The 16,115-nt window shown below is 37.5% G+C and overlaps 1 protein-coding gene across 1 annotated transcript in view; it reads right to left on the bottom strand.

Moving 5' to 3' along the window:
- CACNA1C (calcium voltage-gated channel subunit alpha1 C) overlaps positions 1-16,115 on the bottom strand; it is a gene marked incomplete at both ends in the record, with an annotated part of 519,540 nt that overhangs the window by 444,763 nt on the left and 58,662 nt on the right. The window contains 2 exons of the mRNA XM_081331729.1: positions 9,525-9,630; positions 14,611-14,947. Of these exons, the coding sequence (XP_081187855.1) occupies positions 9,525-9,630; positions 14,611-14,947 (443 nt within the window). The remainder of the gene's footprint in view (positions 1-9,524; positions 9,631-14,610; positions 14,948-16,115) is intronic.

Here is a 16,115-nt window from a genome sequence, read left to right as displayed (position 1 = left end):
ACTTGCTATGAAGGGTCACAGTGTAATGTCTTCACATCCAGAAAAGGGATACTGCAGCTCAGTATAATGATATAAATTCCATTTTCAAAACAAGAGAAATCAGACAAAACCCAAATGGTGTAGAACTTCACAAGAATAGCCAGTTGCCAGAAGTTCCATTATAACTTTCACTTAAAATTTCATTTTAATATTCTGTCTGCCAAATAGCTAGCAATGGAAGAAATGATGAATTTAATTTAATTACCAGAGCACTCTCTCAGTTCAAAAAGGAGGCATTTGAATTGATTACCTAGAGAGGTTCCCAACCCCTGGTCCATGGACTGGCATCGGTCCGTGGCATGCCAGAAACTGGGCCATGCAAACAAGCAAAGCCCCATCCGTAGGATGCAGGCAGTACATAAAACCACGCCCCTTCGGGTCCACGGAAAAACCCTCTCTCCACGGAACTGGTCCCTGATGCCCAAAAGGTTGGGGGCCACTGACCTAAACCACACTAAGTACATCACACTGTAGCTATGAGGCGATAATATTTTCATTCTTATATTTATTGTTTCTACTCATTCCTATTCATTCCAGGTTCTGTCTATAATATAACACTATTTCTGATTAACCAGCACTAAACTTTCATCTATCAAAATGTTCTATTCCACTGAATGGAGGAACCATTTTGCAGCCATATCATCTAAATATGTTTTCCATTCCTACCCTGCTAAGATACACACACACACACACACACACACATACCCCTACACATACAGAACTCCAGTCAATACTCAAAAGTTGACAAAGTAAAAAGGTAAAGGTTTCCCTGTCCAGTCATGTCCGACTCTAGGGTGCAGTGCTTATGTCTGTTTCTTGGCCAAGGGAGCCAGTGTTGTCCAAAGATGCTTCCTTGAGCATGTGACCAGCATAGCTATATACCAAAGATACACAGAACACTGTTACCTTCCCACCAAAGTGGTACCTATTAATCTACTCACATTTGCACATTTTCGAACTGTTGGCGAGCAGGAGCTGAGGCAAGGAGTGGGAGCTCACCTCATCATTCAGTGCTCAGGTCTCAAACCTGGGCTGTCAGCTTTCCACCTGACAAGCCCTCCCCCTTCAAGATAAAGTAGAAACACTGATCTATCTACCCTGCTACCAGGAGAACAGGCTGTATAAAATTAAGCAAATATATGCAAACCGTAAGAACTATTCACTGTGAATCAAAATCTGTTTATTAATGTCTCTTAGCCCCAATCAGTGTACGATCATTCTCACACTAAATTTGTGGGCAAGGCTTCTATTTTCAAATGGCCAAGTGCAAGCAACAAAATTACTGTTACTTAGATCAGGGGTAGGCAACCTTGGCTCTTTTATGAGTCGTGGACTTCAACTCCCAGAAATTCCTGATCCAGCCCCTGATTAGATGGATGACTATAAAGTAAAGGTAAAGGTTCCCCCGCACATGCATGCTAGTCGTTTCCGACTCTAGGGGCCGGTGCTCATCTCCGTTTCAAAGCCGAAGAGCCAGCGCTTGTCCAAGGACGTCTTCGTGGTCATGTGGCCGGCATGACTAGATGCCAAAGGTGCACGGAACGCTATTACCTTCCCACCATAGTGGTCCCTATTTTTCTACTTGCATTTTTACGTGCTTTCGAACTGCTATAACTGTTGCTAATAAGTTGTGGGCTACTTTATGTGCTGCGTGTGTTTGTGTGTCTGTATGCCACATAAAGTAGTCCAGACTACATTAAGTAACAATTATACACACACACATGTATATATAGTATACAGGTATATGTAGCATAATTACTGGAGGTACTAATAGCTAAAGCTCACTAATTTAGCTTCTTTTTATTTATTTTTTATTGCCTGTTATCTCATCTAAGGAAGACAGAAAAAATAATAGATTTCTGTAACTTTGCCAGGAAACATGGATGCAATCCCCAAGAACTGAACAACTGTATCAAATGTTTATTTACTTTTACATGATACAAAATTACTTCCAGCAATGTTAATGTAAACCTAGCCATGTGGTCTGGTTGCTGTTGTTGTTTTGTACTATTGTCTATCACCTACTAAAGCACCTGTGTATTTCACTTAAGGCTAGTAGTGCTCATAACAGTCAGCCATATTTTATGTTTTCAAAAATGAAGAATCAACTATTCTTCATTCACCAGCTGTTAGGAGGCTTAATTGCAACTTGAGACCATTTCATCACTTGAGAAAATCTAATTGAAATATATAGTTTACCTCCATATTTCATCTTAAGAGTAAAAGATGGGCTCCATATCACGATTATTATGTCATTCCTTTTTTTTGCTTAGTTTACCTTTTTTAGCACTGAGAGGTTCTAGAAAAAGGTTTATGAATTTATGAAAAACAGTCAATTTTTTTTAAGAAAACAAGTACTTAAAATAATGGCAAGCTTAAAATACTAACACAATCATTTCATTGTAGCTCATAAATCAAATGCATCCACAGCACTAGACCACCATCAAGGGCTCTATCCAAAACTCGGCCCTAGCACAAATCAAACATCTTGGCTGGCCACAAAACAGCATTTCAAAACAGCCACTCGGCAAGGCAGACAGGGTTAGATGTACAATCTCAAAGGCATCCCGATCTGGCAAGAAAGCAAGATGCAGCAATTGTATCTATTTGCTTTAGAAAGTACAGTACAATCTTCAGAAAAAGAATTAAAGGATGTGACTTTCATCCACTTGTATTCAATGCGAATGCAGAAGATTTTTAATTTAAAGAATCAAAATTTTGCTTTTATCACAGGCAAGACTGATGAAAGTTGAAATAGGAATCAAAATCTCTTCCTATCCTAGAAGGCATGCCATAAAGCATCAGCCTAGCAAGATGCTATACAGCAGGGGTCCCCAACCTTGGCCACTTGATGACTTGTGCACTTCAAATCCCAGAACTCCTTAGTCAGCTGTGCTGGCTAAGGAATTCTGAGAGATGAAGTCCACAAGTCATCAAGTGGCCAAGGTTGGGGACCTCTGCTGTACAAACTGTCTGAACCTCATTGGGTTTTCATCATAGTATGACATCAACCAGAGTTGGCAATCTCACGCCAACAAAAACAGAAGCATTTTGCTCTAACTGCCTATGTTGGACAGCTATGATTTTGTTATTTTGGAGGGTGGTTATCTTCCTTTTAGCATACAATTGCTGGGAAAACATGGCTCTATAAAAACTGCTCTACAATCCTATCATTCAGGCTAGTCTCAGTTTTCCCAAACTGACTCAAACTGTTTTGGCTGCATGGGAACGACGACCGCTAATCTTTGCATGAGGACGTACATGCGTGGAATCTTTCTTCTGTGAAACTTTAGCAAACTTCATTGGAACTGATTCATTTCAAGATGGCTCAGTAGTTAGCAAAGCTCTTTTCCACTTAGTGCATACTAGCTTTTTTGAGAGGCAAAAAAAAACCCTCAAGGTGTGTTTTCATAGTTTATAGCACCAGCAGTGAGTTGGATTGCCCTTATCCTATTGATAACCTTCTAAGACACCACAATGCATCAAAAAGTCAGAGCCCTCTAATTATGTACTTAAGAAACAAAGCTTGTATTTGAGTGGAGACTTTTGTGTTTTCTATAAAGACTACTTTTTAAAAGCCTACATTTAAAAACATTTTTAGAATACTGAGTGTCCATCAGCTTGGAATTGAACAAGGTATCCTCATATAAATAATCAGCACTTAATGGTAGGATAAATCATAACTAATGTTAACATTAATATTAACATGTACCATAACCAGCTTTCAGAAAGTTTTAGGGTTGCCATATCTAGATTTGAAAATCAGGTGACTGCTAGATGGCATATGTTTTCATTTCTTTATTACTATAGTGATTTCTTAGATTTCTACATCCCTTTTAATGTATATATTCGAAGTTTTATTTTTTCTTTGGAATCTTAATTGCCAAAAATGTGCACATGGCAACTGCTGCTCTCTAACAGCTAAGAAAAGCTGAACCACCAATTTAAGTTTACAGAAGAATGCAAAGAGACATTAGATTTGGACAATACAAGTCCAAATCTTTGCTCAACCATGAACCTTAAAGGTCCTGGTTAAGACCTACTGAGATGTACAAAATTCATCTGGTAATGGACTATTATGGGAGCTCTGGAACCTTCTGTTTTTCTCTACTTTTGCTCCAAAACCAGAGTCAGACCACATACAGAACATTGCAACTCCATTGTGGAAACCAAAAAAAAATTATCCCCAGAATGGTTGGACCTGCATATATGAGGCCAGTGTTTTTCACACACATAGTTTTATTTCTGAATTTATATCTAGTGCTAGTTTTATTTCTGAATTTATATCTAGTGCTACAGAGTAATGTGTTTTAATTTAGTATTAGCATGATGTGTGAAACCAGCCACTTAGTTAACAAACCATGGTTTTAAAAAGCAGGGCTTAGCACATACCAGCTTTATAGATTCTTAATGTGTTTAAAATAAAAATCTATTTTTTAAAAATCAAGGTATCTACTTCTACTCACACACAGCCCTCATTGAAAACTATAATGCACAAAACAACTAACAGTTGATAGCACAGAAATAACAGTTATAATGACTGTCCTCTCTTCCTTAATTTGTCATCTGTCTGTCTTCTGTAAAATGGATGCTGCAGCAAAAATTGCAACGTAATTGAAACGGAGATGGAAGACTGAATACTTTAAAGGAACAAGTGTTATATCAGTACTTGTCCTAGATCCATACGAAATCAGACTATAAAGATTATATAACAAAATAATAATTTCTTGGGGGTACATAAAATGGTATGGTCATGAAAAAAAGAAAGCTTCTTATCACTTCATAATTAAGTTACTGATTTTCTCAAAAAGCTTAGCTTTTTCCAACTAGTGGCCCTAGACTCACAAAATTCCAAAATTGCACTGTTGTTAGTGGGGGGAATAACAGAATAATGAGTTTATGGTAAAATACCTTGTTCCCCACCCTTTCAATGTATAGCAATCGCATATAATTTGTACTAAAATTATTTATCTGGAACGGCCCCTGAATTACAGTAAAGGTTTTGAATGATTTTCCCTGTTGTTGTAATAATGAAAGCCCTCCAAATTAAGCCATTCAAAAGGGGGGGGTGAGTTACATACTGTATAGGCAAAGCATTCCACTGAGCACATCTCCTTTTTAAGCAAAGTTTCCTTGACCTTTTCTACTTTAACTACTCCCTCCTTTTTTCTAAAAGGTAAAGGTAAAGGTTCCCCCGCACATGCATGCTAGTCGTTTCCGACTCTAGGGGCCGGTGCTCATCTCTGTTTCAAAGCCAAAGAGCCAGCGCTTGTCCGAGGACGTCTCCGTGATCATGTGGCCGGCATGACTGGACGCCAAAGGCGCACCGAACGCTGTTACCTTCCCACCGTAGTGGTCCCTATTTTTCTACTTGCATTTTTACATGCTTTCAAACTGCTAGGTTGGCAGAAGCTGGGACGAGTAACAGGCGCTCACTCTGTTACGCGGCACTCGGGATTCGACCCGCCAAACTGCCGGCCTTCTGATCGACAGGCTCAGCGTCCTAACCCACTGAGCCACCGCATCCCTTAGCCTCCTCTTTTCTGCTCCCACTTAATTGCTAACCTTGCTCTTCCCTAGTGCAAGTATGTCCAATTCTCTCCCCAATACAAAAGCCATCTGCAAATGAAATTCTATCGCTCTCCAAATTTTAACCAAAGCAGCATGCCCAAAAATCATCGCAGCCCTCTAAACTGTATACCAGATTCCTACTTTTCTGTACAGTTCAGAGATAAAAATTGCACAGGGTAGCTTTTCAATTTGCATCAAAAGTTTCTCAAAAAAATTATCCATTCTTCTGATTGCAGAATTGGTTTAGGTAAACATCTTCACCAATTTTGAAACATCCCATCAGGACACAAGCCAGAAATATTTCTTGAAGTCCTTTCATTAAGGACAGATTAAAGATAGGTCATGTTTTTCTAATGAAGCCACAAGTTCACAATCCAATATAAAATGCCAACTGTACTTATATTCACTCGCCACTGGTTGAGGGAAGCACCCATAAACATAACTCAATGACTGAGTGTATGATTCTGCAGACACAGGATTCAATCTCTGAATTTCCAAGTACAGTACAACGGGAAAAATTCTTGGATACGCTTTAGAGATGCTTTCTCTCACTGTGTGAGAGAACCTCGTGTATATTCTTATCAGTGCGTATAAAATATTTTGTTCACTATGGAATCCTATTAGAGGGAGATCTCGCTTACTGACCACCTCAGTTAGCAAACACAAAGTTATGACATGACTGAAGAAGTAATTTTTACCGCCCACTCCTTGCATTTACGATCTGTCTTTCATCGGCATAGAAACGTGATTGACCTTTGGGCACTTTGTAAACAGGAGGGATTTATGATGCCCCACTTAACAACCCAAATGAATCACTTAACGACTGCAGTGGGAGAGACATCACATGTCTGTCACAGGCATGTGATGTTTCACTTAGCAACAGTAGCACTTAGCAATGGAGTTGTCAGTCCCAATTGTGATCACTAAGCAAGCACTACCTTTATTCTCTTCTATTTATTCTATCTTATTACCCATACTTAAGATCATCATCCAACATAACTAAGGAAGTAATCAAACCAATTGATGTCAGATTATGCATCCTTTGGACCCAGTTGTGATGAAAGCTGAACAGACTGTGCCAGTAAAATAGGCTGTCATCTAAGGAGCTCTGCTCAGGTGAATATAAATTTACTGTGTGTCAAGAAAGAAAAACTTCTTGTTTGTTCCTGTCTAACTGTACATTTTCACAAGAGGGAGATCTCTTTTTTTTCTCCACTGAATTGCAAGTTAATCTTTAGACACTACTAGATTCAAGGAAGCCCTCTCCCCACATGCATAAATCTACAATCTGGCATGGAGCCACAATATTTCACCCTGTGGTTGTTGTAGAAGTGCCATATTTAGCAATCTCAGAAGGTAATTTTCTTCAGGGAAATGGCTCTTCTTTCCCATTGTATTTGATTTCCACCTCTAAAGAACACAGCATTATTTCTGAAGCAGCTTTTTCTGTCTTAGCCATACCTGCTGTCTCGCTCAGTGCTTTTCAAAGACAAATAAAATACTTGACATTCAACGAATGGGAACATAGTAGAAAGCAACAGCAGTTTCCCTCCTCTCTAGCAGGGGAATGGATGATAGCCATCTGAGAGCAACTGTAATATACTTCACCTGAATGCCATAGAATTTGACAGGTACAGAGCATAGACCAAAAGAATAACCTATGGAGACTTTACAACCACACAGAAACATCAGACTTGGGGGGGGGGAGGAATCAGCCTCTGAAAAATATAAGGTGCCCATGTCAAATACCTTCCTGCATCTTTTATTTAAATTAATGCATATTTTATTTTAATTAATTAATTTGTAAAATTTGCTTGTTCTTGATATATGTTAAGTTGGTATATTTTTCCCCCTCCCTTTCTCTGCTGGTTTATCCCATGTGGTTGAACAGACTTTGGGAACAGTTAGGGATGTATCTAGCACCTCTCTATGGTGTCTTATTTTGTTTCTTCATTTATAACAATATTTCTGGGTTGTCATAATTGTCTGTCAGCCAGCAAAGCTTCTCAATGTGACCTTTTAATTTAAAACAATTTTTTAAAAAAAAATTTAAAAAAAAATCATGCACAACAGCATTAAGTAAAAGCAAAGGTAATTTTAAAACAGAAAGAACAATGAACACATTTTGTATCACAAAAATCCACAGGAAACCAGAATATTTTAAGATCTGCTTAAGAGTACACCAAGAAAAATGTCAATTTAACTTACTCAAGGATATAAATTTTACAGTTAGGTGGTGAGGTTGTGGAAATGGCACCAGAGAGAAGACACATCCCATGTTTCTCTTAACCAAGTTTATCTTTCTTACTACCAAATAAATTGGGTTAATAGAAACCAAGAATGTCAGGCAACTTGGATGATTGCAGTTTAGAGCTACCACATCTAGGCTGATATGTTTGAGGCAGCCACTAAAAGGCAACAAAGAGTTAGTTTTGCTATATCTGTTGCCATCTACTTGCCATCTTGATTTCTGCAGCCTAGATATGATACATATAAATAAATGAAACATCTCCTAAACACATAATAAACGTTTTCACATAATCATCATAACAATCACATTAATTATGTAGTTTTCTGTAATTTTCCACAATCAATTTAACAAATTGCTCATGATTAAGCCCACAATCACTGTCACGTTTTCAGTACTTTTTAGAAATTTATTAACTTATTTTTTTCTATTTTTTAGATTGTACAATATACACTAGTAAGTTGCTGTTTTGTTTAGCAGATCCCATTTCCATAACACCCTGATCTATATTTGTACATGAATATTTAACATTTGACTCACTCACAGAATTAAATCTGAACTGACATAATTATTCCCGTATTTTACCTTGCCTTTCTAATAGTCATCACAAAAACAGTTGGATATTACTGGAATCAAATCACAAATAAATTTGCTTCCTATGATAAGGAAATCCTTAACAGATATTTTAAAGATCTGTCGTTCTTCCTCCAACTTATCTCTCGAAAATATTGCTTTAAATACAGCCACAACTTTAAGTCTGTTATCTAAAATTCATTACCAAACTAGCTTTGGGGCCCTTTGTTTTTCCTTTTGCTCAGAAGGAATTGCAAGTAGTCCTCAACTTACCACCATTCATTTCGTGACCATTTGAAGTTACAACAGTGCCGGGGGAAAAATTACTTAGAACTGGTCCTTGTATTTATGACAATCACACTATCCTCACAGTTACATGTTCAAAATTCAGGTGTTTGGCAACCAGCTGTTGTATTTACAACAGATGCAGCAGCCCAAGTTACCTGCTGCCCAGCTGACTTCCAACAAGCGAAGTCAAGGGGGGAAGCTGAATTTGCCTAATAACCACATGATTCGCTTAAAAATTATGGCAAAAAAAGTTGTAAAATTGGGTGTGATTCACTTAACTGCCTTGCATAGCAATAAAATTCTGGTTCCCACTGCGGTTATAAGTTGAGGAGTACTGCTACATACTTGAAAACTGAAATGCAAACGTATTTTCCTTCTTTTCTATAATAAGCATTGCACATACTGAAACAACGGCATTACCACTGCATTTGGAGAAAAATATTTCAAGCAAAAGAAGGGGGAAAAAATCAACAGCCATATATCAAATACACCATAAGTCCTATTGTCAAGCCAGAGTACATTTGAACTTAACACTGAGACTGTTTATTAGCTAAAATAAATAATCTTCCATTGCTTGAAGAAATATACAGAACATAGGCACTGTTCCAACAACACATATACAAAACACAAAAGTGAGGTTTAATCCAAATATCAAATAATCCCAAGACTCTACTGCCCAAAATCCATGCATACAACCATGACTACAATATGAGCACGGGGGATTTCAACCTTTTAAACACCTTTTTCTTGAGTTCCAAATAAGATCTTTTTTCTGCCAAAGCCATAAGCATAAACCAAGACTTACCAGATTGGAATTGGTGGCATTGGAATCGTCTTCTGGAAAGGGGATATAGATAGCTAAGGCCACACAATTGGCAAAAATGGTCAGTAAAATAATAATTTCAAATGGTCTGAGGAATGGAGTTAAGGAAGACAGTTGGTTTCTTAAGTTGTATAAGCTGATTACACTGGAAGGGGGAAAAAAAGTTAGAAAGCTGTTTAAAGAAGACTTTTCTAATTCTTTGTTTTCTGAAAAGAAACACATGCCTTTAAAGTGCTTTTTCACCTTCCCAGCCAAGCTTCTTCCTAATATGTCAAAAGCCCAATAGGTCAGTCGCGTGCCAGAGTACACATAGATTCCTTAAGCTTTTTTTTTGTCTTTATTTAAACTGAAATTTATATATTTCCATCTTTGCTCTGCTGCTTTGAACAAACCGCTTCCAACTAAGTATCTTATTCTGTAACTGCGTTTGCAATACAATTTCATAGTCAACTATTGTTTCAGAAAACCAACTTTTAAAACTCTGTTTCTGCCTTCTTTGGTCTTCTTTGGGTTTCTCTGTGTCTTGTTTCTGTCAAGTTTGGAAAATTCTTTTTCTAAAGAAAGGAGGAATATGCAAAGAAGCTCTAGGGACTTTAAAGGATATAAAGATTTAAAAAACAAGTACACTTCATAAGTGATTACATATCTACTCAGGCAAGGTTACTTTAAAGAGTAGTTTTAACCTGTAAAAATATGAGTTTAGTTACACTGCATGTCCTGTATTCTGGAATTAAATAACAGTTTGTGATCTTATTCCATGTAATAGACCTGTTCTACCTTGTTTTTCCCTTTTGGCTGAATTTGTATGCATGATGTTAGGGAAAAGTAATATATAGCAATGTGTCCCTGAGATATTTTACTTTGACCCATTTGCTTTTCTGCTAGTTCATAACAGAATATCTGCATTTACGTAAAAGAAAAACCCTAGCTCTATCAAAATTTGATTTTGGTTTCCCTTCTCCAAATCTGTAGTTTTCTGTAGTTTTCCTGTATAGTAGAGATGGATAAAACCAAAGTATCTGGCACTGCAAAAGTTCAAGTATAACTTTCTCCCCGATAGCATTGTGTTTTAGATTTTAAGGTCAAATGCACGAATATAAATTGTAGTATGGCAGTTTCTGGGAACACAACTGTATAAAGACAACATTGTATGGAAAACAATATATCAGAGCAGTAACCTACACTGATCTGAAAATGACAAATAGATTAGATTGATGCAGAGATTCAAAACAAGGATCATTTGGTCAATTCTCCGAACTGAATTGATTTCTGAATCTAATTACATGGTTCTGCATCAATTCAACCAAGTTGAATGTTTTTCTAAATGCCCAGAACAATTCAGTTTTAAGCTGAGTGGATCTCAAACCATTTTCCAAATTAATGGAAAGTGAGCCAAACTGGATCACTTTTCTGAATCAGACTGATGAATTCTTATAGAATGGAGCAGCATATATGCTCAAGTAATCAATTGACTTAATTACCATACAGCATGCAAAGTAAATAAACTTCTTTCATACGATTGTGCCATTTTTGATTTCTCTAATATAGTTAAAGATCAGATTGAAATATGGAACTATGGAAAAGGACATTCTGAACTAGAGAAAGCAAGCAATTAACATTTGGTTCCAGAGATGCATTTTGCCCCAGTTCTTTTTTAGATAGCTAATGCCCTCTTCATAATTTTATATTGACCTGCATAATGACTTAAGCATTCAAAAATCTCTGTTCAACTATTTCCCTCTTTATTAAAATAGCTTTTAAATTTCTCGTACGAACACATTTGGAAGGGTTTAAATAGGTTTCTTTGTTAGTAAAAGGAAACGCAAATTAATGAATGTCCAAGAAATAATTACTATACTGAGAAATTTTACTATGTCTTGATTTGAGAGAGACAGCATTTTTATATAAAGCTTGTTTTTATTGTTTCATAATAGTTTTAGATCTGTGACACTATTTCTGCATCTGTATGAAGATATTGGAGAAATCTATACCGGATTCTCAGAGGCATCTGGTTAATCAATGTAGGCAGAAGGCACAAGATTAAAGATTCATGAGTTCCATTATTTATATCCCAAATTAGTGGCAAAATACTGTTCAGAAATGCACAAGCCGAGCATGATGATAGAGGTACACCATGTTTCTTCCTCCAAGATCTGGTCATCAGAAACGCTGGGAGACTGTTCCTTTCCTAAGATGATGGCCATCTGAGCAGGATGCCTGTTGCCTTCCAGATGGGCTGGGATTACAATATCATGGTTAAGAGTCCTGAATGTTTTGCCCCAACAAATCTGGAAGGCAGGTCAGGGAAAGCTATATAATACTGTTACATACAGTGTACAATGTATGTATAATACAATTACACATACAGGTAGTCCTCGACTTATGACCACAATTGAGCCCAAAATTTATGTTGCTAAGTGAGACATTTGTTAAGTGAGTTTTGCCCCATTTAACAACCTTGCCAGTTATTAAGTGAATCACTGCAGTTGTTAGTAACACAGTTGTTAAGTGAATCTGGCTTCTCTCCACTGACTCTGCTTGTCAGAAGGTTGCAAAAGGGGATCACATGACTCCAGGACACTGCAGACGTCATAAATATGAGTCAGTGGACAAGTGTCTGAATTTTGATCACGTGACCCTGGGGATGCTGCGACAGTCGAAAGTGTGAAAAATGGTCATAAGCGACTTTTTTCAGTGCTGTTGTAACTTTGAATGGTCACTAAGTGAACTGTTGTAAGTCAAGGACTACCTCTATACATTGATTGTTGTACACTGCCTCGGGCCACTTCCAGTGAGATGGGCAACTATATAAATTTCATTAATAAATAAATACATAGATTGCAATATAATCACCGAATGGATTTTATTTGCCAGCAATTAGTTCATAATGATTACAGGTAGTCCTTGATTTATAACCATTCATTTAGTGACTGCCTGAAGTTACAACAGTACTGATAAAGGTTACTTATGATCGGTCCTTGCACTTAGGACTGTTGTAGCCACCCCACAGTTACATGATCAAAATTCAGGTGCTTTGCAACCAGCAAGTATTTACGATTCTTGCAGCATCTTGGGGTGACATGATTTTCACTTGCAACTTTCCCATCCAGCTTCCAAGCAAAATCAATGGAGAGAACCAGATTTGCTTAGTAATCATGGGATTCACTTAACTGCAGTGATCTGCTTAACAAAGAGGGCAAAACAAGGTCGTAAAATTGGGCATAACTCACTTAGGAACTGGCTTGCTTAGCAACAGAAATTCTGATCCCAATTATGGTCATACGTCAGACTAGCCGGCAAAGCCATTCCTGAGATGCTGGGAGGATTTCAGCTATTTCTTTGTTGTGTTTTTCAAACAATATTACTCTGCAGAGACGGAGCTAACTGTATTATTCAACCATTTCCGGATCGCACGCTGTACTCTTATTTTGCAACACATCCATTGGTTCAGCCAGCGCAAATCTCTTCCATTTATCAGGCCTTCACTTGTGTGAACTGCCTAGAGATGCATACTCACTCAAATGCCAGGCAAATAAACAAATATCAGCTTGTCCCCCTTAAGTTAGCCATCCATCACTAGATGCCAAATGTGGAGTTTCTTTGTCCAAAAAAGTAAGGTGTAAAATTAATCCAGAAGATCAAACAATTGTAGAGGAAAAAGAAAAAAAAAGGAGACGCTGGAGGATATCTTTAAAGTTTGTTTGACAAGTCAATTTTTAAACTCCCCTAATACTGAAGGAAAATTGTTTTAAACACTCTATTTATCCCTCCTGCTTTGCTTAGAGGCATACCACTCATAAGAAATTTAATTTCAGGGCCACCTACATTCTTGTATTTAAATGAGAATCTGGTTTAATTTTTTTTAAAAAAATAGATCGATCTGGATCAGATCTTCTTTGGATCAACTAGGTACTTATAACAGACATTATTGCTCAGTTAGACATAACTGGTGGCTCCCAGAGGGAGGGCGTTCTCTGTGAGCGCGCCTGACCTATGGAACCGTTTACCGGTTGAGCTCCGGATGGCTCCCGACCTTCGCTCCTTCCGACGCGACCTAAAAACATATCTGTTTGAGCAATCCGGTCTGGTCTGACGGGTTCTGTTTTAATTATTGTTTTAAGATAACTATCTTCTGCATTTGGGCAAAATTAGGGTTTAATTTGTTTTCAATATCTGTATTTGTGCATTCTGTTATTTATGTCACTGTTCACCGCCCTGAGTCCTTAGGGAGAAGGGCGGTATACAAATCAAATAAATAAATAAATAAATAAATAAATAAATAAATAAATAAATAAATAAATAAATAAATAAATAAATAATAGTCAAGAAGAGCAGATTGTGGAAGGATCACAGAAAATGTCTCTTTTGATAGCTAGCACCTGGTCATCTTTTGTTTCCTTACCCAATCAAGGCAGAAATAATATATTTGAAGATTAGTCTTAACTTTGGGGTAACCTATTGATTGTATGGGTGTGTTGGGTCAATTCAATTATTTAATAGATTTCTGCATCGAGGTTATTAGTTTATGTAGTATAGGCATTTTTATTAAATACAGATGGGAAAGTTTATAACTATTTATGCATCCATTGTGTAAGGGGAGAGAAATATAATAGATTTTTTTTAATGTCTCCTTCAGCATTTAGCTCGGGTGGATATTTTTAATGTTTAATGTTAGATGTATTTGATATTTGGGTTTGGGGTTTTTTTGTACACTTGGTTTTTTTATTTTTGTTGTTACTGTTGGATGTTTGTTAGTCCATTTTTTTCCTTTGTTTGTTTGTTTTGCATTTAAATTTTGGTGATAAAAGAATAAATAAACATTTTTTTAAAAAAAGGACAGAAATAATACAGTACTTGAGTTTAAAATGGTCAAGGAAACACTCCTGTACCCTTCCACAGTTTTCATTCTTCTATAAATAGCCATCTCTTGGCCTCCATAAATCTGACTGAAACCATTCCCAGCCTATTCCATCTTATCTGCATCTCCTCCCCTTAACCTGCAGGTTTATTTGCAATTCCAATCAAACCTAACTGCAAACGGATGACTCGCTGGTTCCCACAGGTTTACACCAAAAAAGGATATTTCCATTCAACAATACTGATACATGCCCTCCGGATGGGATTTTTCAATGTTAAACACAGCAGTGCCCGGGGAGGACGTGTAGCGGTCGTGGTACCCTGTTTTTTCTGTTTTCCATACTGTTGCCGTTTCCTCTGTGTGGAACTAGCGGTGGATATGGTTGCATTGCCAGCAGTACCCATCAACTTCGCCTGCCTGGCAGCATCAATAGCAGCCTGCCAGGAGAGGGCTGCACCTGGAGTAGGGATATGCTCAGGTGCCAGGCCTGTTGCTGCATTGGCATTCATGTTTGCATGAGCCGGACGGGGACTCACATAGTTGGAACCTAGAAGTGAGAAAAAGAAGAGATTGAAGATAAAGCTGAGAAAGGAAGCATACCCTTTGGTTTAAGTCAGGGGTAAGCAACCTCGGCTCTTTTATGACTCATGGACTTCCAGAATTCCTGAGCCAGATGTGCTGGCTCAGGAATTCTGGGAATTGAAGTCCAAGAGTCATAAAAGAGCCAAGGTTGCCTACCCCTGGTTTAGGTCTTTCCACAATTACGTCCAGCCCAAATCCAAGATTGGTACATGGCAATTCTTCCAAGCCGAGTTCTTTATTGTTTCACACCTGTAGTCAAAATCTTGCCAGACTGAAGACTTTAATATCTGCATCTACAATATACTCTGTGTACTATTTGGGAGGAGCTGTCTTTACCTTCTTTCTCTCACACAAAATATCTGGACTGGGTTGCCTCTTAAGCCACTGGAATGCAACTCTTCCGTCCTGGGGATCCACCTCCTCACATCATTCCCTCACAATTATGCCACAAGGATATAACAGTTGGGTTCTTTTATGACAACAAAAATGAGGATATGCAAATTAGAATATTTTTGCCCATATACAAAAGGCTAATTCCAGTATTGAATCACACTATATGACCAGGAAACAATGCAACTCAAGATGTGTACCATCAATATTAAAACAAGAGAACAGACACTTAAAAAGAACCACATACCAAATTCTTCAATTTTTAATTTATTGTTATTGTATTCTTAGCCAGATGAATCGTGGGAGGGGGGGAAACTTAGGATTTTCTGCCTCAAATGACCTACTCACTTGCCCGAGTTTAGCAAAGTGTATAAATCTTAATTTGGGACAGATGTTCACCATTTTCTCGTCCTCATGAGACAAAGCAACATGGCTTTGCTCAGTCCTGAGTCAACCACTATTCTCTGCATATTTTACGAGTTTTTGTTCAGTTTGCAGCAATAGCTTTGAAGATTTGTAGCTCCAGAACTTAATTTGTCACCCTAAGTCTTTGGTAATAAAAATGTTAGTGTTCAAAATGTCTACTTGATAGTCTAGGAAAAACAGCCCAGATGTTGTAACAATCTGTCTGAATATTTATTTCTATGTTACACATTTAAAAATAAAATGTTGCCTGAAATGATGGTTATTCCTACTGAAATGACAATGGAAAGAAAAAAATTAAGCAGTAAACAAACTTTTGA

The sequence above is a fragment of the Vipera berus genome (assembly GCF_964194415.1).
Source record: "Vipera berus genome assembly, chromosome: 6".
Taxonomy (NCBI): domain Eukaryota; kingdom Metazoa; phylum Chordata; class Lepidosauria; order Squamata; family Viperidae; genus Vipera; species Vipera berus.
The sequence above is the reverse complement of the archived record's forward strand: the minus strand, read 5'-3'. Positions and strand labels throughout refer to the sequence as shown.